This window comes from Macaca nemestrina, chromosome 17 (genome assembly GCF_043159975.1).
Source record: "Macaca nemestrina isolate mMacNem1 chromosome 17, mMacNem.hap1, whole genome shotgun sequence".
NCBI lineage: Eukaryota > Metazoa > Chordata > Mammalia > Primates > Cercopithecidae > Macaca > Macaca nemestrina.
Genome location: NC_092141.1, coordinates 91,041,147 through 91,064,368, shown reverse-complemented (window position 1 = coordinate 91,064,368; position 23,222 = coordinate 91,041,147). Strand labels below are relative to the sequence as shown.

Below are 23,222 nucleotides of genomic sequence, written 5' to 3'. Positions count from 1 at the left end.
AGAAAACCTGAGCCACCTTCCATGAGTGTGTTCTAAAGATAGAAAGAATCCCAAAAAAACTTTTTTTTTTTTTTTTGAGACAGAGTCTCACTGTCCCCTAGGTTGGAGTGCACTGGTGCAATTCTGGCTCATTGCAACCCTTGACTCCTGGGTTCAAGCAATTCTTGTGCCTCAGCCTCCCGAGTAGCAGGGATTACAGACGCGCGCCACCACGCCCAGCTAATTTTTGTATTTTTAGGAGAGATGGAGTTTCACCATGTTAGTCAGGCTGGTCTCGAACTTCTGACCTCAGGTGATCCGTCCACCTTGGCCTCCCAAAGTGCTGGGATTACAGGTGTGAGCCACCACCCCCAGCCAAATCTTGATCTTTTTTAGAAGATGTGTTGTAAATGAGACAGAAGAGAAATACAGAATGGGAGAAAGAGAAGACAGCCAAGGTGATGGACTGAAACCGAAGGCATCGGTCATCAGTAGACCCATGCCTTTAAAACGATATACATGCACACACACGTATGCAATCTGTATTTATATCATTTTAAATTTGGCCTGCTAAAAAAGCCTGAAAATGACAATAGCCCCAAAGTAATGAGGACACCTGATACTAAGATCTTGATCTCTAAATACCATTTACCCAATGACAAAACCAGGGCTCCCTACAAAACGTGCTTGATTCCAGGGTTGGGGCAGGGAAAGTACAGAAAACAAGGATGTGCTCAGAAAACAAAAACAAAAACAAAAACAAAACGGTGATGTGGGCCGGGCGCGGTGGCTCACGCCTGTAATCCCAGCACTTTGGGAGGCCGAGACGGGCGGATCACGAGGTCAGGAGATCGAGACCATCCTGGCTAACACGGTGAAACCCTCTCTCTACTAAAAAATACAAAAAACTAGCCGGGCGAAGTGGCGGGCGCCTGTAGTCCCAGCTACTCGGGAGGCTGAGGCAGGAGAATGGCGTGAACCCAGGAGGCGGAGCTTGCAGTGAGCTGAGATCCCGCCACTGCACTCCAGCCTGGGCGACAGAGCGAGACTCCGTCTCAAAAAAAAAAAAAAAAAAACCGTGATGTGAACACAGGATCCAGACTACACGGAGTGGCTTGCACTGGCCAAATCTGGGACAATTTGAGCAACAAAATGAATCACAGCAGTAATGAGTTAAACATACATCGAACTAGCCGGGTACAATGGCTCATGCCTAGGAGGTCAAGGCAGGTGGATCACTTGAGCTCAAGAGTTCAAGACCAGCCTGAGCAACATGGTGAAACCCTATCTCTGCAAAAAATACGAAAATTAGCAGGTGTGGTGGTGTGTGCCTGTAGTCCCAGCTACTTGGGATGCTGAGGTGGGAGGATTACTTGAGCCCAGGAGGTAGAGGTTGCAGTGAGTTAAGATCATGCCAATGCACTCCAGCCTGCGCAACAGAGCCAGACCCTGTCTCAAAAAAAAAAAAAAAAAAAAAAAAGGCCGGGCGCGGTGGCTCAAGCCTGTAATCCCAGCACTTTGGGAGGCCGAGGCGGGCGGATCACAAGGTCAGGAGATCGAGACCACAGTGAAACCCCGTCTCTACTAAAAATACAAAAAATTAGCTGGGCGCGGTGGCGGGCGCCTGTAGTCCTAGCTACTCAGGAGGCTGAGGCAGGAGAATGGCGTGAACCCAGGAGGCGGAGCTTGCAGTGAGCCGAGATCGCGCCACTGCACTCCAGCCTGGGCAACAGCGTGAGACTCCGTCTCAAAAAAAAAAAAAAAAAAAAATCAAAACATCACATCAGGCTGGGCACGGTGGCTCACGCCTATAATCCCAGCCCTTTGGGAGGCCAAGGCAGGAGGACTGCTTGAGCCCAGGAGTTACAGACCAGCCAGGGCAACATGACAAAATCCCATCTCTACAAAAAAAAAAATTTTTTTTAATTAGATGAGTATGGCAGTGCTTGCCTATGGTCTCAGCTACCTGGGAGGCTGAGATGGGAGGATTGCTTGAGCCTGGGAGGTCAAGGCTGCAGTGAGCCATGACTGTGCCACTGTACTCCAACCTGGGCAACAGAGTGAGACCCTGTCTCATAAAAAAATATATATATATATTTTATATATAAAATACAAATTATATGTACATACCCACACACACACACACACACACACACACACACATATATATAGTTGAAGGGTATCCACACTATCAGAATGGTGATGTGTGGAGCTCTGTAGGCTCTCTCCTCAGCAAAATAACCACAACTGGTGGAAACTTTTTAGTTTGAAAAGTCTCTGGAAATTCATTGAAAATCTCTGGAAATGTCCTAAGGGCGCACAGCAAAAGGAGAACTATTATTCAGGAGAATCTAGTAAATTCTGGCAAGATCAGTGGGTCACAGCACCTTCACCCCCTTTGCTCCCCCTGCTCAACATGATGGAAGCTCCACTCAGAGCAGAGGCAGCCACGGACACAGGCTCCCTTGTCCCCAGCGGCCGGCCTAGGGCTGCAACATCTCCCAGAGAGGGGCCGGCCGCCAGCACATCTCACCCCCGTGTTCGGTATTGCAGAAGCTCTGTTCTGAGCAAGAGAAGCTGGGAAGGCTAGGGCTGCCTTCTTTCAGCCAAGCCCTCTGTTGGGGTGAAAGCTCAACCCCAGGGCTGGTGGCTATGATCCCCCAGCCCCCTTACCCAAGCTTTCCTGTAGGGTGGAGAGTCCATGCCAGGAGAGGCCAGTTGAGAAGACCACGGGCTGCTGCCCCTGCTTAGGGTCCCATTCATAAGGCTGGTGTGCCACTCAAAGCAACGGCCTATGCCACTGCCAGCTGTGAAGGAGTGCTGGAGAGGGTCTACCAGGGGACAGTCAGGCCTCAAGAACACAGAGCTCCCCAGTCCTTCCCAGGGAAACCCAAGGGAACAAAGTTCAGGGGATGTCAAGCCCACTGCACCATCAAAACACAATGGAAGCTGGGTGTGGTGGCGCACATCTGTAATCCCAGCACATCGGGAGGCCGAGGCAGGTGGATGGAGGCTGGGCGTGGTGGCGCACACCTGTAATCCCAGCACATCGGGAGGCCGAGGCGGGTGGATGGAGGCTGGGCGTGGTGGCGCACACCTGTAATCCCAGCACATTGGGAGGCTGAGGTGGGTGGATCACTTGAGGTCAGGAGTTCGAGACCAGCCTGGCCAACATGGTGAAATCCCGGCTCTACTAAAAATATAAGAATTAGCCGGGTGTGATGGTGCATGCCTGTAATCCCAGCTACTCGGGAGGCTGAGGCAGGAGAATCGCTTGAACCTGGGAGGCAGAGGTTGCAGTGAGCCAAGATCGCGCCATTGCACTCCAACCTAGGCGACACAGCGAGACTCCATGTCAAAAAAATAATAAAAATAAAATAAAATACAATAGAGATTTTGGTGGTAAACAATTTGGAGTGAGAATGGGGCAAAATTTTTGAAAATATAATAGCTGAAAATTTGCTAAATATGTTGAAAACACTGATTTATAGGTGCAAGAAGCTCAGCTCCGGCCGGGCGCGGTGGCTCAAGCCTGTAATCCCAGCACTTTGGGAGGCCGAGACGGGCGGATCACGAGGTCAGGAGATCGAGACCATCCTGGCTAACACGGTGAAACTCCGTCTCTACTTAAAAAAAAAAATACAAAAAACTAGCCGGGCGAGGTGGCGGCGCCTGTAGTCCCAGCTACTCGGGAGGCTGAGGCAGGAGAATGGCGTGAACCCGGGAGGCGGAGCTTGCAGTGAGCTGAGATCCGGCCACTGCACTCCAGCCTGGGTGGCAGAGCGAGACTCCGTCTCAAAAAAAAAAAAAAAAAAAAAAAAAAAGAAGCTCAGCTCCCCACAAACAGATTGAATCCGAACAGAACCAGCGCCAGGCCTGCCCTGGACACGCTACTAACAACCAAAGAGAAAGAGAAAAGTCTTGAAATGGGGTTGGGGGTGGAGAACACCACACACAGGGTAGCAACGGTACAAATAATCTTTGGCCTCTCACAGAAGACAATGCGAAGTGGTTCTGTCCCCCAACGAACTACCCCCTTCTCACCGGCAACCTCGAATCTACTTCTGGTTTCTATGAATGTACCCATTCTAGGTATTCCATATAAGTGATTTCACTTATATGGAATTTATCCTTTTGTGGAAAGTCATTTATAAGGATAAAAATGTCAATCTTGAATTTTTTTTTTTTTTTTTGAGATGGAGTCTCGCTGTGTCGCCCAGGCTGGAGTGCAGTGGCACCATCTCGGCTCACTGCAAGCTCTGCCTCTCGGGTTCACGCCATTCTCCTGCCTCAGCCTCCCGAGTAGCTGGGACTACAGGTACCCGCCACCACGCCCGGCTAATATTTTGTATTTTTAGTAGAGATGGGGTTTCACTGTGTTAGCCAGGATGGTCTCGATCTCCTGACCTCGTGATCCGCCCACCTCAGCCTCCCAAAGTGTTGGGATTACAGGCTTGAGACACCACACCCGGCCCAATCTTGAATTCTATAGTTGCCAAAAAAAAATCCGTTAAAAACAAGGGTAAAATAGAGATATTTCTTTTCTTTTTTTTTTTTTTTCAGATGAAGTCTCACTCTGTCACCCAGGCTGGAGTGCAGGGGTGGGATCTCAGCTCACTGCAACCTCTGCCCCCCATATCCAAGTGATCCTCCTGCCTCAGCCTCCCGAGTACCTGGGATTACAGGCGCCTGCCACCACGCCTGGCTAATTTTTGTGTTTTTAGTAGAGACAGGGTTTCACCATCTTGGCCAGGTTGGTCTTGAACGCCTGACCTCGTGATCCACCCACCTCAGCCTTCCAAAGTGCTGGGATTACAGGCGTGAGCCACCGCACGCGGTCCTTTTTTTCTTTTTCTTTTTTCTTTCTTTTTTTTTTTTTTTTTGAGATGGAGTCTCGCTCTATTGCCCGGGCTGGAGTGCAGTGGCACCATCTTGGCTCACTACAACCTCCACCTCCTGGGTTGAAGTGATTCTCTTGCCTCAGCCTCCCGAGTAGCTGGAATTACAGGCATGCACCATCATGCCCAGATAATTTTTTTGTATTTTTCATAGAGACGGGGTTTCACCATATTGGCCAGGCTGGTTTCGAACTCCTGACCTCAAGTGATCTGTCCACTGTGGCCTCCCAAAGTGTTAAGATTACCGGTGTGAGCCACCAACCGGGCCAATATTTTCTTTTCTCTCTCTCTTTCTCTCTCTCTCTCTTTCTTTTCTTTCTTTCTTATCTTTTCTTTCTTTTCTTTTCTTTTCTTTCTTTCTTTCTTTCTCTTCTCTCTTTCTCTCTCTCTTCTTTCTTTTCTTTCTTTCTTCTCTTTCTCTTTCTTCTCTTTTTCTTTGATTTCTTCTTTTCTTTCTTTCATTTCTTTTTCTTTCTTCTCTTTCTTTTATTTCTTTTTCTTTCCTTTTTTGGGATAACATCTTACTGTTGCCCAGGCTGGAGTGCAGTGGTCCATCCATAGCTCACTGTAGTCCCCCAGGCTCAAGGGATCCTCTTGCCTCAGCCTCTCAAGTAGCTGGGACTATATAGCTGTGTACCATCACACCTGGCTAGTTTTTATGTTTTACATTTTTTGTAGAGACAGGGTCTTGCTATGTTGCCCAGGCTGGTCTAGAATTTCTGGGCTTAAGCAATGCCCCTGCCTTGGCTTCCCTAAGTGTTGAGATTACAGGTGTGAGTCACCATGCCCAACCCAACCTAAATTTTCAGATAAATGAAAGCTGAGAGAATTCATCTCTATCAGACCCAGACTATAAGAAAGGCTAAAGGATGTTTTTTTAGCCTAAAAGAAAAAGATACCAGATGGAATTCAGATCTACAGAAAGGAAAAACACCGGCCGGGCGCGGTGGCTCAAGCCTGTAATCCCAGCACTTTGGGAGGCCGAGGCGGGCGGATCACAAGGTCAGGAGATCGAGACCACAGTGAAACCCCGTCTCTACTAAAAATACAAAAAATTAGCCGGGCGCAGTGGCGGGCGCCTGTAGTCCCAGCTACTCAGGAGGCTGAGGCAGGAGAATGGCGGGAACCCGGGAGGCGGAGCTTGCAGTGAGCCGAGATCGCGCCACTGCACTCCAGCCTGGGCGACAGAGCCAGACTCCGTCTCAAAAAAAAAAACAAAAAAAAAAGGCCAGGCGCGGTGGCTCAAGCCTGTAATCCCAGCACTTTGGGAGGCTGAGGCGGGTGGATCACGAGGTCAGGAGATCGAGACCATCCTGGCTAACATGGTGAAACCCCGTCTCTACTAAAAATACAAAAAACTAGCCGGGCGCGGTTGTGGGCGCCTGTAGTCCCAGCTACTCAGGAGGCTGAGGCAGGAGAATGGCGTGAACCCGGGAGGCGGAGCTTGCAGTGAGCCCAGACCACGCCACTGCACTCCAGCCTGGGAGACACAGCGAGACTCCGTCTCAAAAAAAAAAAAAAAAAAAAAAAAAAAAAAAGAAAGGAAAAACACCTGGAAGTGGTAAATAAGCAGATAAACATAAGAAATATGCTTTTTGTTCTCTCATCATTTTCTTACAGGACAAAAAAAGTTTTGTAGGGTGGCCTTCGTAACTCTTTTAGCTGTAAAATATATGTCAACAAGGAACAAGGAAATATATGTCACCAAGGGCTCAAGGAAACTGTAATCATAAATTTATTACATTTCTACAGCTGAAAGTATGATAGAAAGAGGGAAGTGTCAGGCCGGGCGCGGTGGCTCAAGCCTGTAATCCCAGCACTTTGGGAGGCCGAGACGGGTGGATCACGAGGTCAGGAGATCGAGACCATCCTGGCTAATATGGTGAAACCCCGTCTCTACTAAAAATACAAAAAACTAGCCGGGCGAGGTGGCGGGCGCCTGTAGTCCCAGCTACTCGGGAGGCTGAGGCGGGAGAATGGCGTAAACCCGGGAGGCGGAGCTTGCAGTGAGCTGAGATCCGGCCACTGCACTCCAGCCTGGGTGACAAAGCGAGACTCTGTCTCAAAAAAAAAAAAAAAAAAGAGATTTGGAAAACTTAGGATGTATGTTGAGTAGCCCTAGAACAACTAGAAAGCAATAAAATGAAGTATCACTAAGAAGCCAATAGAGCACATAAAATAGAACACTAAAACAATACTATTTTATTATCCCAGAAGAAGGCAGGAAAGGAGCAGCAGAAGAACGCAAAACAGAAGAGACAAGTAGAAACAAGAAGGGAGAGGACAGACATAAACTCAACCATCATAACTGTGTTAAACGTAAATGGACTAAACATTCCAGTTAAAAGGAAGAGGATGATCAGAATAAAAACGCAGTCTCAACTACATGTTGTCAAAAGAGTCAGATTTTAAATATACAGAGACAATTAGTTGAAAAAGAAAAATAAAAACAAATCCAAGAAAACAGTAAGAATTAAAAAGCAGGTCTAATTATATTGTTAATGGAAAAAATAGACTTCATGATAAAGAGAGGGTCTTGGAAGCTTAGCCAGTTCTGAGGGTTAACCCAGCCTGGCTCTGGCCACCGAGCCCATCACCTCCATTGCCCAGAGGGGGTGAGAAGGCAAAATCCAAAGGCAGGTGTCCCATCATGGGGAAGGAAGACACCCCAAGCCAGGGGCCTGGTGACCAGTTTTCCATCTACAAAAATAATAGAATTACAAAATTACATTGTTCCAAGAGCATTATATAAATGGAATCATATATACCTCTTGAGATCGGCCTTTCTGTTTCACTCAGCACAACTTTGAGAACCATCCATGTTGTTTTATGTATCCATAGTTTGTGCAAATAGGGACATTTCTGTCCTTTTTTTTTTGAGACAGAGTCTCTCTCTGTCGCCCAGGCTAGAGTGCAGTGGTGCGATGTCAGCTTAGTGAAACCTCCACCTCCTGCCATTGCACTCCAGCTTGGGCAATAAGAGCAAAACTCCGTTTCAAAAAAAAAAAAAAAAAAAGCATAGATTATTGATTTGAGATCTTTCTTCTTTTTTTTTTTTTTTTTTGAGACGGAGTCTCGCTCTGTCACCCAGGCTGGAGTGCAGTGGTGCGATCTCAGCTCACTGCAAGCTCCGCCTCCCGGGTTCACGCCATTCTCCTGCCTCAGCCTCCCCAGTAGCTGGGACTACAGGCGCCGCCACCTCCCCCGGCTAGTTTTTTTTTGTATTTTTTTAGTAGAGACAGGGTTTCACCGTGTTAGCCAGGATGGTCTCGATCTCCTGACCTCGTGATCCGCCCATCTCGGCCTCCCAAAGTGCTGGGATTACAGGCTTGCGCCACCGCGCCCGGCCGAGATCTTTCTTCTTTTCTAACATAGGTGTTGATACTTAAAACTTTCCTTTGTTTTTTCAAGACAGAGTCTCGCTCTGTCGCCCAGGCTGGAAAGCAGGGGCATGATCTCAGCTCACTGCAGCCTCCACCTCCTGGGTTCAAGTGAGTTTCCTGCCTCGGCCTCCCTAGGAGCTGGGATTACAGGCACACGCCACCACACCCGGCTAATTTTTGTATTTTTAGTATTATGTATTTTTGTATTTTCACCATGTTGGCCAGGCTGGTCTCAAACTCCTGACCTCAGGTGATTCACCTGCCTCAGCCTCCTCAAGTGCTGGGATTACAGACATGAGCCACTGCACCCAGCCAAAATTTTCCTTTTAGGAATAAGTTTTGTTTATAATTGTTACATCTACTAATGAATGGACATGTTTATCATCATCAACTATGTGTATGGGCTGGGTGCAGTGGCTTACACCTGTAATCCCAGCACTTTGGGAGGCAAAGGTGGGAGGGTGGCTTGAGCCCAGGAGTTTGAGACCACCCTGGGTGACAGAGTGAGACCCTCATTTCTACAAAAAAAAAAAAAAAAAATTAGCTGGGCATGGTGGTGTGTTTCTATGGAGGCAGGAAACTCATTTGAACCCAGGAGGTGGAGGCTGCAGTGAGCTGAGATCATGTCCCTGCTTTGCAGCCTGGGCGACAGAGCGAGACTCTGTCTCGAAAAAACAAAGGAAAGTTTTAAGTATCAACATCTATGTTAGAAAAGAAGAAAGATCTCAAACCAATAATCTACGCTTTTTTTTTTTTTTTTTTTTTGAGACGGAGTTTTGTGTTTCTATGGTATCTATGGTCCCAGCTCCTTGAGAGGCTGAGGCAGGAGGACCGCTTGAACGCAGGAAGTTGATGCTACAGTGAAGCCATGTTCACATCACTGCACTCTAGCCTAGGTGACAGAGCAAGACCCTGCCTCAGAAAAAAAAAAAAAAAAAAAAAAAAAGGCTGGGCGCGGTGGCTCACGCCTGTAATCCCAGCACTTTGGGAGGACGAGGCGGGCGGATCACGAGGTTAGGAGATCGAGACCATCCTGGCTAACACGGTGAAACTCCGTCTCTACTAAAAATACAAAAAATTAGCCGGGCATGGTGGCGGGCGCCTGTAATCCCAGCCACTGGGAGGCTGAGGCAGGAGAATGGCATGAACCCAGGAGGCGGAGCTTGCAGTGAGCCCAGATCGCACCACTGCACTCCTGCCTGGGCAACAGGGCGAGACTCCGTCTCAAAAGAAAAAAAAAAAAAAAAAAGAAAGAAAGAAAAAGGAGCTGGGCGCGGTGGCTCAAGCCTGTAATCCCAGCACTTTGGGAGGCTGAGACGGGCGGATCACAAGGTCAGGAGATCGAGACCATCCTGGCTAACACAGTGAAACCCCGTCTCTACTAAAAAATACAAAAAACTAGCCGGGCGAGGTGGCGGGCGCCTGTGGTCCCAGCTACTCCGGAGGCTGAGGCAGGAGAATGGCGTAAACCCGGGAGGCGGAGCTTGCAGTGAGCTGAGATCCGGCCACTGCACTCCAGCCTGGGCGACAGAGCCAGACTCAGTCTCAAAAAAAAAAAAAAAAAAAAAAAAAGAAAAAGGAAAAAAGTCTGTATGTGTCTCTGGTGATATATTTCATCTTCATGTCTATTTTGTCTGATATTAGTATAACCATTCCAGTTCTCTTTGGGGTACTGTTTGTATGGTATATCTTTTCTCATATTTTCACTTTCAACCTGTTTGTGTCTGTGAGTCTAAAGTGTGTAGATTGCGGCCAGGTGAGGTGGCTCACACCTGTAATCCCAGCACTTTGGGAGGCCGAGGCGGGCAGATAACCTGAGGTCAGGAGTTCGACACCACATAGTGGCTGGGCGAGGTGACTCACGCCTGTAATCCCAGCACTTTGGGAGGCCAAGGCGGTGGATCACCTGAGGTCGGGAGTTCGAGACCAACCTGGCCAACATGGTGAAACCCCATCTCTACTAAAAATACAAAAATTAGCCAGTCATAGTGGTGGGTGCCTGTAATCCCAGCTACTTGGGAGGCTGAGGCAGGAGGATCACTTGAACCCAGGAGTTAGAGGTTGTAGTGAGCCAAGACTGTGCCATTGCACTCTAGCCTGGGCAACAAGAGTGAAAGTCTGTCTCAAAAAAATAAATAAAATAAAAAATAAGGCGTTTAGAATGTAAAGAACATATAGTTGGATCTTGTTTATTTCTTTTTTTTTTTTTTTTGAGACGGAGTCTTGCTCTGTAGCCCGGGCTGGAGTGCAGTGGCCGGATCTCAGCTCACTGCAAGCTCCGCCTCCCGGGTTTGCGCCATTCTCCTGCCTCAGCCTCCTGAGTAGCTGGGACTACAGGCGCCCGCCACCTCGCCCGGCTAGTTTTTTTTGTATTTTTAGTAGAGACGGGGTTTCACCGTGTTAGCCAGGATGGTCTCGATCTCCTGACCTCGTGATCCGCCCGTCTCGGCCTCCCAAAGTGCTGGGATTACAGGCTTGAGCCACCGCGCCCGGCCGGATCTTGTTTATTTCTTAACCCACTCTGAAAATCTTGGCCTATTACTTGGAGTGTTCAATTCATTACCATTTAATAGTATTATTGATACAGTTAGAGTTACATATGCCACTGGTTTTTTTGTTTGTTTAGTTTTTGCTTTGTTTTGTTTGAGACAGAGTCTTGCTCTGTCACCCTGAATGGAGTGGAGTGGAGTGATGTCAGCTCACTGCAACCTCCGCCTTCTTGGTTCAAGAGATTCTCCTGCCTCAGGCTTCCCAGTAGCTGGGATTACAGAGGTCTGCCACCACGGCCAGCTAATTTCTTTCTTTTCTTTTCTTTTTCTTTTTTTTTTGAGATGGAGTCTCACTCTGTCACCCAGGCTGGAGTGAGTTGGTGCAATCTTGGCTCACTGCAACCTCTGCCTCCCGTGTTCGAGCAATTCTCTTGTCTCAGTCTCCCAAGTAGCTGGGGTTACAGGCTCACGCCACCATACTCTGATAAATTTTGTACTTTTAGTAGAGACGGGGTTTCTACTAAATTAGCCCTACGCCCGGCTAATTTCTGTATTTTTACAAAAATTATGTATTTCGTATGTATTTTTTTATTCCTCTGTTCTTCCGTTATTGCCTTTGTTGTGTTAAATGGATATTTTCCACTCTACCACTTTAATTTCGAATATATATATGAAATATATACCTCATGATCCACCCGCCTCGGCTTCCCAAAGTGCTGGGATTACAGGTGTGAGCCACTGTGCCCAGCCTACTTATTATTTTTATTAAGACGGAGTCTCACTCTGTTGCCCAGGCTGGAGTGCAATGGCGCAATCTCTGCTCACTGCAACCTTTACCTGCTAGGTTCAAGCGATTATCCTGCCTCAGCCTCCCAAGTAGCTAGGATTACAGGCACCCATCATCATGTCCAGCTAATTATTGCATTTTTAGTAGAGACAGGGTTTCACCATGTTGGTCAGGTTGGTCTCGAACTCCTGACCTCAGGTGATCTGCCCACCTCAGCCTCCCAAAGTGCTGGGATTACAGGCGTGAGCCACCCTGCCCAGTCTTTTTCTTTTTTTTTTGAGACAGAGTCTCACTCTGTCACCCAGGCTGGAGTGTAGTGGTGCGATCTCAGCTCACTGTAAGCTCCGCCTCCTAGGTTCACGCCATTCTCCTGCCTCAGCCTCCCCAGTAGCTGGGACGACAGGCGCCCGCCACCTCGCCCGGCTAATTTTTTGTATTTTTAGTAGAAACGGGGTTTCACCGTGTTAGCCAGGATGGTCTCGATCTCCTGACCTAGTGATCTGCCCGCCTCAGCCTCCCAAAGTGCTGGGATTACAGGCGTGAACCACCACGACTGGCCATGTTCTTGTTTCTTTGTATGTCTCATAATTTTTAAATTGATACTACTTTAGATAATATATTGTAGAATGGAAACTCCGGATTCGAACCCACTGGTTGGTGGTGGTTTTCGTTGGCTTAGTGACTTGCTCGGATGAATTCTGCAGGGTGTTTCCCCTGCAGGCTGTGTCTACAGATGTGTTTGTAAGTTAAAAAAAGAATTCTTTTCTATAACATTTAAGTCTGGCTTCCTAAGACTGGCCCCGGGGTCAGTGTAGCATAATGGATAATTACTGGTTTGAATACTCTGCTTTCTCTTCAGATCATATAAATCTTTTTTTTTTTTTTTGAGACGGAGTCTCGCTCTGTCGCCCAGGCTGGAGTGCAGTGGCGCGATCTCGGCTCACTGCAAGCTCCGCCTCCCGGGTTCACGCCATTCTCCTGCCTCAGCCTCCCGAGTAGCTGGGACTACAGGCGCCCACAACTGCGCCCGGCTAATTTTTTGTATTTTTTTTTTTTTTTTTTAGTAGAGACGGGGTTTCACCGTGGTCTCGATCTCCTGACCTTGTGATCCGCCCGCCTCGGCCTCCCAAAGTGCTGGGATTACAGGCGTGAGCCACCGCGCCCGGCCCAGATCATATAAATCTTTTGCCTTTTACAATTACTGGTTCGATATTGTGCTTAAACATTCTGAACCACTAGGGCCTCCAGCCTCTGCTGATGGTGCTGTGTGGGATGTGGGTGCATTTGGAATTCAGGCAGTTTACAATTTGGCCTTGGCTTTTACTTTTTGCTTGTATAAAGTCTCATGTTCAGCCAGGGCGGTGGACAGCTGGGGTCCTCGCCTGTCTTTCCATAGTGTGCACCTGGCCTTGCAGACCACCAGGGACACCTGGCCACCTCTGAAGACCACCGAGGTTGTTCTATTTGCGAATGCAGAAAATCTGAGGCAGGTCTCAGTTAATTTAGAAAGTTTATTTTGCCGAGGTTGAGGCCGTGCCCATGACACAGCCCCAGGAGGTCCCGACGTGTGCCCGAGGTGGTCGGAGCACAGCTTGGTTTTATACGTGTTAGGGAGACGTGAGACATCAATCATACATGTGAGATAAACACTGCAGCCAGCAGTGGTGGCTCACGCCTGTAATCCCAGCACTGTGGGAGGCCGAGGCGGGCGGATCACCTCATATCAGGAGTTCCAGACCAGCCTAGCCAACGTGGTGAAACCCCGTCTCTACTTAAAATACAAAAATTAGCTGGGTGTGTTGGTGGGTGCCTGTAATCCCCCAGCTATTTAGGAGGCTGAGGCAGGAGAATCGCTTGAACCCGGCAGGCAGAGGTTGCAATGAGCCAAGATCGTGCCACCGCACTCCAGCCTGGGTCAGAAAGCAAGCCTCCGTCTCAAAAAAAAAAAAAAAAAAAAAAAATTGATTCGGTCTGGAAAGGTGGGACAACTTAAAGCAAAAGCCATGGGGGAGGGAGCTTCCTGGGCACAGATAGGTGATACACAAACGGTTACAATGTTTTGAGTTTCTGATTAGCCTTCTTTTTTTCTTTTCCCTTTTGATCAGTCTTGCTCTGTAGCCAGGCTGGAGTGCAATGGCATGATCTCAGCTCACTGCAACCTCCGCCTCCCGGGTTCAAGCGATTCTCCTGCCTCAGCCTCGCGAGTAGCTGGGACTACAGGCGCCCGCAACCACGCCTGGCTAGTTTTGCATTTTTACTAGAGACAGGGTTTCACCGTGTTAGCCAGGCTGGTCTTGAACTCCTGGTCTCAATGTGCACCACCGCACCCAACCTCCTGATGAGGCTTTTCAAAGGAGGCGGTCAGATGTGCATCTATCAGTGAGCAGAGGGTGACTCTGAACAGAGCGGGACGCAGGTTTGCCCTGAGCAGCTTCCAGCCTGAGCTTTCCTTAGTGATTCTGGGGGCCCAAGAGATTTTGGTTTCCCATGTTTTATGTACTGAATGTTCTGGTTCAACTTTCGACTTCGCTCTCAGATATGGAGAGCTCTGACAAAGCTTCCTTTTGCATCTGTCGGGTCTCAAATGCCTTCAGTTTAAAATAACCTTCACATCCACTCTGGGGTTCCGAGTGGGTCCCCACAGCTCGAAATCACCCAAGGAGGGTCCACGGGGTGGAGGAAAGTCGATGAAAGGTTGGCGGCTGCGGAAACCCAGGGCGGGCAAGGAGGGTCCCTGGAGGTTGATTTTCCGCAACGGATCGGCTTTCCGAGGCGGCAGGTGCGTGGGTTCGAGGCAGGGCTCTGGGGCCGCTTTAGGCGAGAACCTGATGAAGCCCTGAATTCGAACCCGGGGGTTGGGCAGCGCTGGGCCTCAGCGCCCACGGTCTACCCGCGGCCCGGGCCTTATGTGCGCCTCAGCGAGGCCCAATTTCCACACAGCCGGTGCCTCGTTTCCAGCGAGCTGTCGGTGAGTCCCGGCGAGTCCCGACCCCTCTCTAGCCACGGCCTGACGGGCACAGTGTTGACCTCGTCCTCTGACCTCCGACCCCGCGCCGCGACCTCTCGTCGCCGGTCCCCTCGGAGCCGGGCGCGGTTTCCGGGGAACGCGTTTCCCGCCGCACCGTGGGCCGCCCGGACCGCGCAGGACGGGGCACCTTCCGGTGGCGGCGCGGAGCCCTGGGCCCGGCTGCGGCCCGGCGGCGGCCCCGGCGCTGTGCGCGCGTTCGCGGCGGCCCGGGAGCGGCAGGGGCCCCGGGCGGCGGCGAGGCCGGAGCGGGGCGGGCCCGGGACACCGGCTCCCGGCGCCCTCGGAGCCAAAGGCGCGCGGCGGACACGGCGGGGCCCTCGCGCGGTGAGGACGCGTAGGCGTGTGGGCTCCTGTCACTTCACATCGCGAACGCTGGCCGCCGCGTGGCTCTGGCCGAGTCTCGCGAGGGGCGCCCCTGTGGCGTTTCGAGCCAGCCGGGCCGCCTGCGGAGAGGGAAGCTCTGCCCTTCCCCTGGCCTGGCGCGGAGCCAGTTCTCCCGGGAAGGGGCCGGGGGTCCTCGCAGGGCCCGGCCGCGGCGTGACCCTGCCGGGGTCCGAACTTCACCGCAGGGCGGCCTGATCAGGGCCAGGCCCGTGGGGACGCTGGCGCCACGGTGTCTTCCCCCTTCACGCCACTCCTACCAGGCCGACATCGAGTCTCGCTCCCCAGGGAGGGTCAAGGTCCAGGGGTCCAGCGGCTGCCCCGAGGTCCGCTAGGAGGTGGCGGCACTGGAGTGGCCTTTCTCCAGCCTGCACCGACCCCGCCTTGAGTGCCCCTGCGTGTGACCAACGGTGGAACCGGAGCGGCCTTAGAGACTGACCGCTGTCTCTGAGTTGAGTCTTAAGCCCCTCGTTGGGCCTGGCTGAGCCCCCGGTCTGCGCCTTTTCCCAGCCTGGAGACGATGCCAAAGCTGCAGGGCTTCGAGTTCTGGAGCCGCACCCTGCGTGGCGCCCGCCACGTGGTGGCCCCCATGGTGGACCAGAGCGAGCTGGCCTGGAGGCTGCTGAGCCGGCGCCACGGAGCCCAGCTCTGCTACACGCCCATGCTGCACGCCCAGGTCTTCGTCCGCGACGCCAACTACCGGAAGGAGAACCTGTACTGCGAGGTGTGCCCCGAGGACCGGCCCCTCATCGTGCAGGTGCGCGGGAGGGGCTGTGGCGGCGGCAGCGGTTGGGTCCCAGGCCCTGGAATGCCTGGGGAAAAACCCTTCTCTCTGTGGCCGGACATCACTTCCAGCCTTTCCAGACAGCTCAGTTCCAGGAGGAGAGGGAGAAGGTGGCACCAGGCGTGTAGAGTCCACATGGCCACAGCAGTGGTTCCTGTGGTGGAGCCAGGGCTGCCAGGTGCACCTCCCAGAATCCAACCCTATTCTCTAGGAGCTGGCTGAGGCAGCTGGGGTGCTGTGAGGTTCGCAGCCCTGCTGGGGCCTCTGGATTGCTGCTTCTCACACTCACACTCCCTCTTCAGAGCGAGTAGAGATGGCTCTGCTCTTCAGAAGTCAGTGATTGTGGCTTCTGCCACAGTTCAGGAAATCTGTAAATCCGGGTGGTTTGGGGACTCCTGGCTTTGTCATAGTGTAAGCCTTCGCAGGACAGGGCACCCTCCTGCGGTGAACCTGGGCCCACACCCTCCTGGGGTCACACTGGACCTCTCGTAGGGCTGGGCAGCAAGGGACTAGCGCCTGGCTGGGTGCAGCGCTGACTCCTGCGTCTTCTCCAGTTCTGTGCCAATGACCCGGAAGTGTTTGTTCAGGCGGCTCTCCTGGCTCAGGATTACTGTGACGCCATTGACCTGAACTTGGGCTGCCCACAGATGATAGCCAAGAGAGGTGAGCTCCATGTGGAGCATGGGGGCACCCGGGGCAGGGGCCAGAGCCAGCTCAGTGCAGCCCCAGGTGTGGTGAGCTTGGAGGATGGCAGGCCTTGCCTCTGTCGTGACTGGCTCAGGCTGGAGCCAGCCGTCCTCTGTGCTCTGCCTCTGGAGGGTGGCTGTCCTCAGGCCTTCGGGGCTGGGGGCTGAGCCCTACTGGCTCTCCCTTCCCTCAGGGAGCTCCCTCTGCATAAACATGATTGCTGATACAGGGTCCCCGCCACCCCCTTGCACTGCTGTGTGTGGGGCTGAGCCTGTCTACCTCACTGGGCCCCTGAGGAGGTGTTACTTGGTCCCAGACCGTGGGGCGGTGGGGGTTCCATTCAGCACCTTCTGAGCTTAGGCAGCTGGGCAAATAGAGCCCCTGAATCTGATGCCGACAAACCACTGCTCTGACTGTCCCACTGCCCCAACTAGAGACACTGCTGGTTCTGGGGACCTACGTCCGGCCTGGCAGGGCAGCTTCTGGCCTGCATGGATGGAGGAGAGGGTGCAGAAGGGGGTGCAAGGCCTCGGCTCCACCAGCCTTAACACAGGTGCCAGCCAGGCCATGCTTGCTCTTTGCAGGTCACTATGGTGCCTTCCTGCAGGATGAGTGGGACCTGCTCCAAAGAATGAGTGAGTTGGCTGGGTGGGTGGTGAAGGACCCCCAGAGACCCTCGAGAGGGACACATGGGCACTGTCTACTTGGTTGGGGCTTAGGAGAGGACAGGCGTTGGCAGGAGCTCTCAGCATCACCCTGGGGCTTCCTGCTCAAAGCAGCCTCTCTGCTGGAAGGAGGTGGCTGTGAAGTTGCCTGTCCTGTGCCACCCACCCCTTAAAACCAGACAGTAGGTGCCAGGACAGAGTCCTTGCTCGGGCCCAGCCCCAGATGTTCTGGGAGATAAAGCTGGCCTCGGCCCTGCTTGTTTGAACTTGGGAGGGCTGGGGGAATGGCGGAGGGAGCCTGCCCAGCAACCTGAGGGAGACACCCAGATGGTGGCCCAGGCTGCCTCCCAACCTCCCAGCAAAGCTGCCTGGACTCCGCTATCTGCGGGGCCCTGGGCTCTGGGGCTTGGCCGCTAAAGTGGGAACACCATGGCCCCCTCGGAAGCTGCCTTTCTTCTCCCCAGTTTTGCTGGCCCACGAGAAACTCTCTGTTCCTGTCACGTGCAAAATCCGTGTCTTCCCGGAGATTGACAAGACCGTGAGGTACGCCCAGATGCTGGAGAAGGCCGGTTGCCAGGTGAGCCCTGGTCTCGCGGGGGTGTCGTGGGCCTTGGCTGGGCCTTTGCGCAGAGGACACAGCTGAGGCTCTTCCTGTGTCCACTCAGACACTGTGCACTGTCGGCCTCATGGGGGCAGTGGCCCTCCTGACTGGCCTGCCCCCACTGACTCTGAGTGCCACCACCCCAAGCCCAGGCCTTCGCAACATAAACTGCTTTCCTGGCTCCAGAGTTTTGTCCCTGTGGATAGAGTAATGTCAGCATCTCTACCATGTTTCTAGTGTCACAGAGGCCGGCAGGGCCTCCTTTGGGGATACTCAGCATCCAGTCTCCCTAGAGGGTCAGGAAGGGGCCAACAGGCTGTCAGCAGAGCTGCTCCCCTGCCTGGGTCCCCTGCACACCGAGCCTGGCCTGGGGCAGGCCTGGATGGGCTGCTGTCTCCAGGGGTGCCCCTCAAGACACTCAACCTTCTGAAGGTAGACAGCAACCCTGGTGACCCAGGGATGAGCTTGCACAGGGGCTGCTGGGCCCAGGCCCCACTTTCCCCCTGTGCCCCACCAGCCTGGAGCTAGTCCCTCCACACCTTTGGCCTTGGGCAGTGGGGATGCTGCCACTTCCTGGCCTGACTCTTGCATGGGCCTGGGCAGCACATGCAGCCTGAGGCTCCCACAGAGTGCAGAGCCTTTGGGGCAGGCCCCAGATGGTCTTTCCTCAGCCCTGCTTCAGGAGCTGAGATGGTGAGGGAAAGGTCCCTGGAGTCGGGCATGGGGCACAGGGCTTGGAGGGGCAGAGGGGGCTCAGAGGGGTGGAGTAGGGGTGAAGGGGGCACGGACGGGCACAGGGGGGGCTCAGAGGGGTGGAGCGGAGGCAGAGGGGGCATGGAGGGGTGGAGGGGGCTCAGAAGGGTGGAGCGGGGGCAGAGGGGGCATGGAGGGGTGGAGGGGGCTCAGAGGGGTGGAGTGGGGGCAGAGGGGGCATGGAGGGGCGGAGGGGCCTGGAGGGGCGGAGGGGGCTCTGCGGGGTGGAGCGGGGGCAGAGGGGGCATGGAGGGGTGGAGGGGGCTCAGAGGGGTAGAGCAGGGGCAGAGGGGGCATGGAGGGGCGGAGGGGGCTCTGCGGGGTGGAGGGGGCTTGGAGGGGTGGAGGGGCCTGGAGGGGCGGGAAGGGGCTCTGAGGGGTGGAGGGGGCTTGGAGGGGTCAAGCGACGGCTGGTCTGTCCTAGTTGCTGACGGTGCACGGGCGCACCAAGGAGCAGAAAAGGGCCCCTGTCAGGTGCAGCATCCTGGGAGCACATCAAGGCTGTGCGGTGAGTGGATGTGGGCGGTGGGTGACACAGCCCTCAGTCCTTGGGGCCTTGCTAGAGGGTCCAAGCTCCACACCGCAGGGTGCTCGGCTCACCTGATGCCCATGACCACTGAGGGGGCTAGGGCCGTGGCTGGGGGCAGCATCGCCTGGGAGCAGAAGCTCCCTGCCAGGATGGAGTCAGGGCTGTCCGGGGCCTGGTGGTGTGCTGGGCAGGTGGAGGGACAGGTGTTCTTCTGTCAACAGGAAGGCTGTGGCCATCCCTGTGTTTGCTAATGGGAATATCCAGTGCCTGCAGGATGTGGAGCGCTGCCTCCGGGACACGGGTGTGCAGGGCGTCATGAGTGCAGGTGGGCAGGGCCCGGGACAGCAGCTGGGGCCCCATGCACAAGGCCTGATGCCACCACCCAGGTCGGTCCTTCCCAATGCCTACTGCCCTCCCCACCGCGCTGTTCGCAGATGGTGTTCATCAATCCCAGTCTGCTCTGAGGGGCCTGACCTGGCCTTGTCCCTTGTGAGGTGGCACAGGAGGGTGTCCTGAGTGTCCAAGTCTTTCCTATGCCATCCACCTGGAGCAGCCCTTGAGGCGTCCTTCCTCCCCTTCCTCCCACAGAGGGCAATCTGCACAACCCCGCTCTGTTTGAGGGCCGGAGCCCTGCAGTGTGGGAGCTGGCCGAGGAATACCTGGACATCGTGCGAGAGCACCCCTGCCCGCTGTCCTATGTCCGGGCCCACCTCTTCAAGCTGTGGCACCACACGTGAGTCGCCCCCTAAGGCGGAAGCCACGTTGGGGGGTTGCCCAGGCAGATACCGTCAGAGCCCACCTGGGGCATTTAGCAGGTTTTGTCAAAACAACTTGCTGCTAAGTCAGGTCTTGAGGGGCTGGGGTGACTTAGGAGTGGAGTTGGACAAGAAGAGACACAGGTCCCTGTGTGCCCAGTGCTCAGCCTGGGGCCTGATGGTGGAGCCGGGAGCCCAGCCTGCATGACGGGGCCTCTGTCTCAGGCTGCAGGTGTACCAGCAGCTGCGAGAGGAGCTGGCCAAGGTGAAGACCCTGGAGGGCATCGCTGCCGTGAGCCAGGAGCTGAAGCTGCGGTGTCAGGCAGGCGCTGGGGCTGGTGGGAGCCTGGCCTTGCGGGGGGTGAGGGCCAGGGGCCATGACCAGGGCCTTGGGCTTTTGCAGGAGGAGATATCCAGGCAGGAGGGAGCGAAGCCCACCGGCGACTTGCCCTTCCACTGGATCTGCCAGCCCTACATCCGGCCGGGGTGAGAGCCCAGCCAGCCCTGGGCAGTGATGTGCGCCAAGGTGTGGGCTCTACCCTGTGCCCACAGTGCTGCGCCTGCGCCGCTTGTCCTCAACCATTATGGCCAGTCAGCTCCTGCCCGAGGGAAAGGAGGAGGGAGGTTTCAGCTCCAAGCAGCACACACCTGCCATGTGCCCCTCGGTGTCCTAGGTGGCGGGTGCTGGTGACTCAGCTGTATCCTCCCTCAGTGGACACTGAGATTTTAAATCTTTTTTTCCATAAGATACTTCTCTGAGCTCCTCTGATCCTGGAGTTGCCCGTGGGTCAGTAGCTTGACCCCAGCTTCTGCTGGGTTCTCAGAGGTGAGGCCATCTGTGGCCACAGCCCTGCCTGGAGCTGGTGGCTCAGAGCTCGGGGCTGCCCGAGCTGTGGACTCCATCTCGGAGGCCCCAGACTCCCTAGTGGCCACTTCTGAGTGGGCTGCGCACTGCCCATGCTCCTCACAGCAACAGCACTCACCATGGCCGCCTGGCGCCTCCTCACCCTGGGGCCCCACCCGGGCTCAGGCCCGTGTGGCTGTGGCTGCTGGCCTCTCACGGTGTCCTTGGGCTCTGCCCGCTGTCCTCCCCTCAGGCCCAGGGAGGGGAGCAAGGAGAGGGCGGGTGCACGCAGCAAGCGGGCCCTGGAGGAGGAGGAGTGTGGCACGGAAGTCCTGTCCAAGAACAAGCAGAAGAAGCAGCTGAGGAACCCCCACAAGACCTTCGACCCCTCTCTGAAGCGTAAGTGCTGCTTCTGCTGATGGGCCTGAGAGAGCCTCTTCATCACCCCCATCCTCCCTGTTGCCAGTGACAGGAACCTATACTTGCGGTCAGCAAGGCTCAAGGCCCAGAGCTGGAAGCAGATGCCTGGGGGCCTTGGCAGAGTGGTCAGCCAGACTTGGGGCCTGAGCACAGGGAACCTGTGCAGGCCACAGCCCAGGCATGTGGGACATGGGCTCAGTGAGTCAGATGGGGCTGTGGGACAAGCCCCTCAGCCAGGTGCCACCCCGGTGGCCACCGAGGGGCTTGTCTACAGCTCAGGGCCTCGGGTCTCTGCAGCTGTCCCTGCCCAGCCTCACACAGGACACCTGAGAGGGAGGCTGGGGTCCCCGCGAGTGTGTGCTGGGCCAAAGGTGCCAGCAGGGTGGACTGGGAGAGATGGGATGAGGCTGCTCACCCCTCTCCTCTTGGCCACCAGCGGCAAGGCCTCAGCCCAGTGCCGTCTCCCCTGAGACCCCTGTGCCGTATCCTGGGCCAGCTCATCTGGGCCCTCAGCAGGTGGCAGCCTCCCGGATTTCTCTGACAGCTTTACAAGCTGCAGGGAAGACCAGCAATGACCCTGAAGCCTTCCCATGTAACCCCCAGGGCGCTGGCCGGTCCACAAGCAGCTGCCACGTCAGCCCGGTGCCAGCAGTCCCCGCCTGCCACACTGCCCCCTAGGCCACCGCATGAGGCAGCCGGGAGAGGCAGGAAGTCAGTCTTTGGGTTGAATTCTTGATTTGACCCTTCTTGGCCCTTTTGCTTGGGAGACCTGGAACTGAAGGGCATGGAACCCCCCGGACCCTGTGGGCGGGAAAACAACTCCCCTTGTCCCTGCCTGGGGGTGGGACAGATGAGGCTGCTTGTCCTGCTGGGGCCCCCAGACCACCTGCTTCGTGTCCGTTTCCTGCAGGATGGTGCCCCCCGCATCCCCTCACCCATTGCTCGCAGAAGGAAAAGCAGATGTGGCCAGCCTGTATCCTCTGCCCTCCCTGAGCCTCCTGGCCTGGCTGGCCACAGCTGGCACAGACGCCGTCAGCAGGCTCCATGCAGGTGGACGGGGCAGCCCCCACAGCCAGGCCACCCCGGCCCTCACTCACCAGCACCCTTTTGTTCTTTTCCTAGCAAAATATGCAAAGTGTGACCAGTGTGGAAACCCAAAGGTGAGTGGGTTCCGGCCACCAAGGCTTCAGCTCTGGTGGGTGGGCAGGGTGGTCTCCGCACTCGGGGTAGCAGGTCTGGTGCCCGCCCAGCTGGGTTTGCAGTGTGGCCCAAGGTGGCATGGATGCCTCAGGACGGCTCCTTGCTTCCAGCCAAGCCCCTGCCCAGGACTGGAGTGGGAATAAGTCTGGGTGGTTGGGTGAGGGAGAGGCACCTGGCTTGGGGGCGGTCCCCAGGGCTACATCCAGGCCGTGGGCATCTGGCAGAGACTTTCCCAGCGGGGCTGCTCCCCTGCTGGCCAGCCTGGCCCCAGGAGTGGTGCTGGCCACAGGCTCCCGAGCTTTCCTGTGCCCAGGGCAACAGATGTGTGTTCAGCCTGTGCCGCGGCTGCTGCAAGAAGCGAGCCTCCAAAGAGACTGCGGACTGCCCAGGTGAGGGCGCCTGCCCCCCGCCCCACAGCAGGCAAACAGGCCCCTCCGCCTCCTGACCCCCGACTCCTCTCACTCACTCTGCCAGGTCACGGATTGCTTTTTAAAACCAAACTGGAGAAGTCTCTGGCCTGGAAAGAGGCCCAGCCTGAGCTGCAGGAGCCTCAGCCGGCAGCACCCGGAACACCAGGTGGCTTCTCCGAAGTCATGGGCAGTGCCCTGGCCTGAAGGCCCAGAACCCCCACCCCCAGGACTGCTGCTGGAGCCTGGACACGTCCTACTTAAGGAAACGCCTTTTACTCAGGGAATCTCCTGCTACTTAATGTGGAAAGACACGCCCATGCCCCCCTTCGGCCCACTCTGGGGCCTGGAGATGCTGCAGTGGGGAGCAGGCCCCAGGCTGGACCTGCCCTGTCCTCAGCACGCGTGTGCAAAAGCGAATAAATCATTTCAAAGATGCAAGAGCCCACAGCCTGTGACCACCGCCCCCCAGACTCACGGAGGCACGAGCCGGGGCAGGTGCGGTTGGGGCTAGTGGGGGCTTCTGAACAATGATATGACTAAGTGAAGGCAGCGCATGGGCATCTGTGCAGAGGAAAGTGGGGGCTTAGGTCCCCTCCCCACCTCCCCTAGGCGCCTCCATAGGCAAGTGG

The 23,222-nt window shown here is 54.8% G+C and overlaps 1 protein-coding gene across 1 annotated transcript; it reads left to right on the top strand.

Annotated features, from left to right (window-relative positions):
* Positions 1–14,717: 14,717 nt before the first annotated feature.
* On the top strand, positions 14,718–23,031 carry LOC105469330 (dihydrouridine synthase 1 like). The gene is given in 15 exon segments (XM_071081854.1): positions 14,718–14,888; positions 15,456–15,702; positions 16,284–16,392; positions 17,001–17,051; positions 17,546–17,658; positions 18,860–18,892; positions 18,894–18,943; positions 19,186–19,289; positions 19,553–19,697; positions 19,945–20,041; positions 20,123–20,205; positions 20,817–20,962; positions 22,106–22,143; positions 22,497–22,572; positions 22,658–23,031. Coding segments are annotated over 14 exon segments (1,422 nt in total). The 5' UTR covers positions 14,718–14,888; positions 15,456–15,465; the 3' UTR covers positions 22,798–23,031.
* The last annotated feature ends 191 nt before the right edge of the window (positions 23,032–23,222 follow it).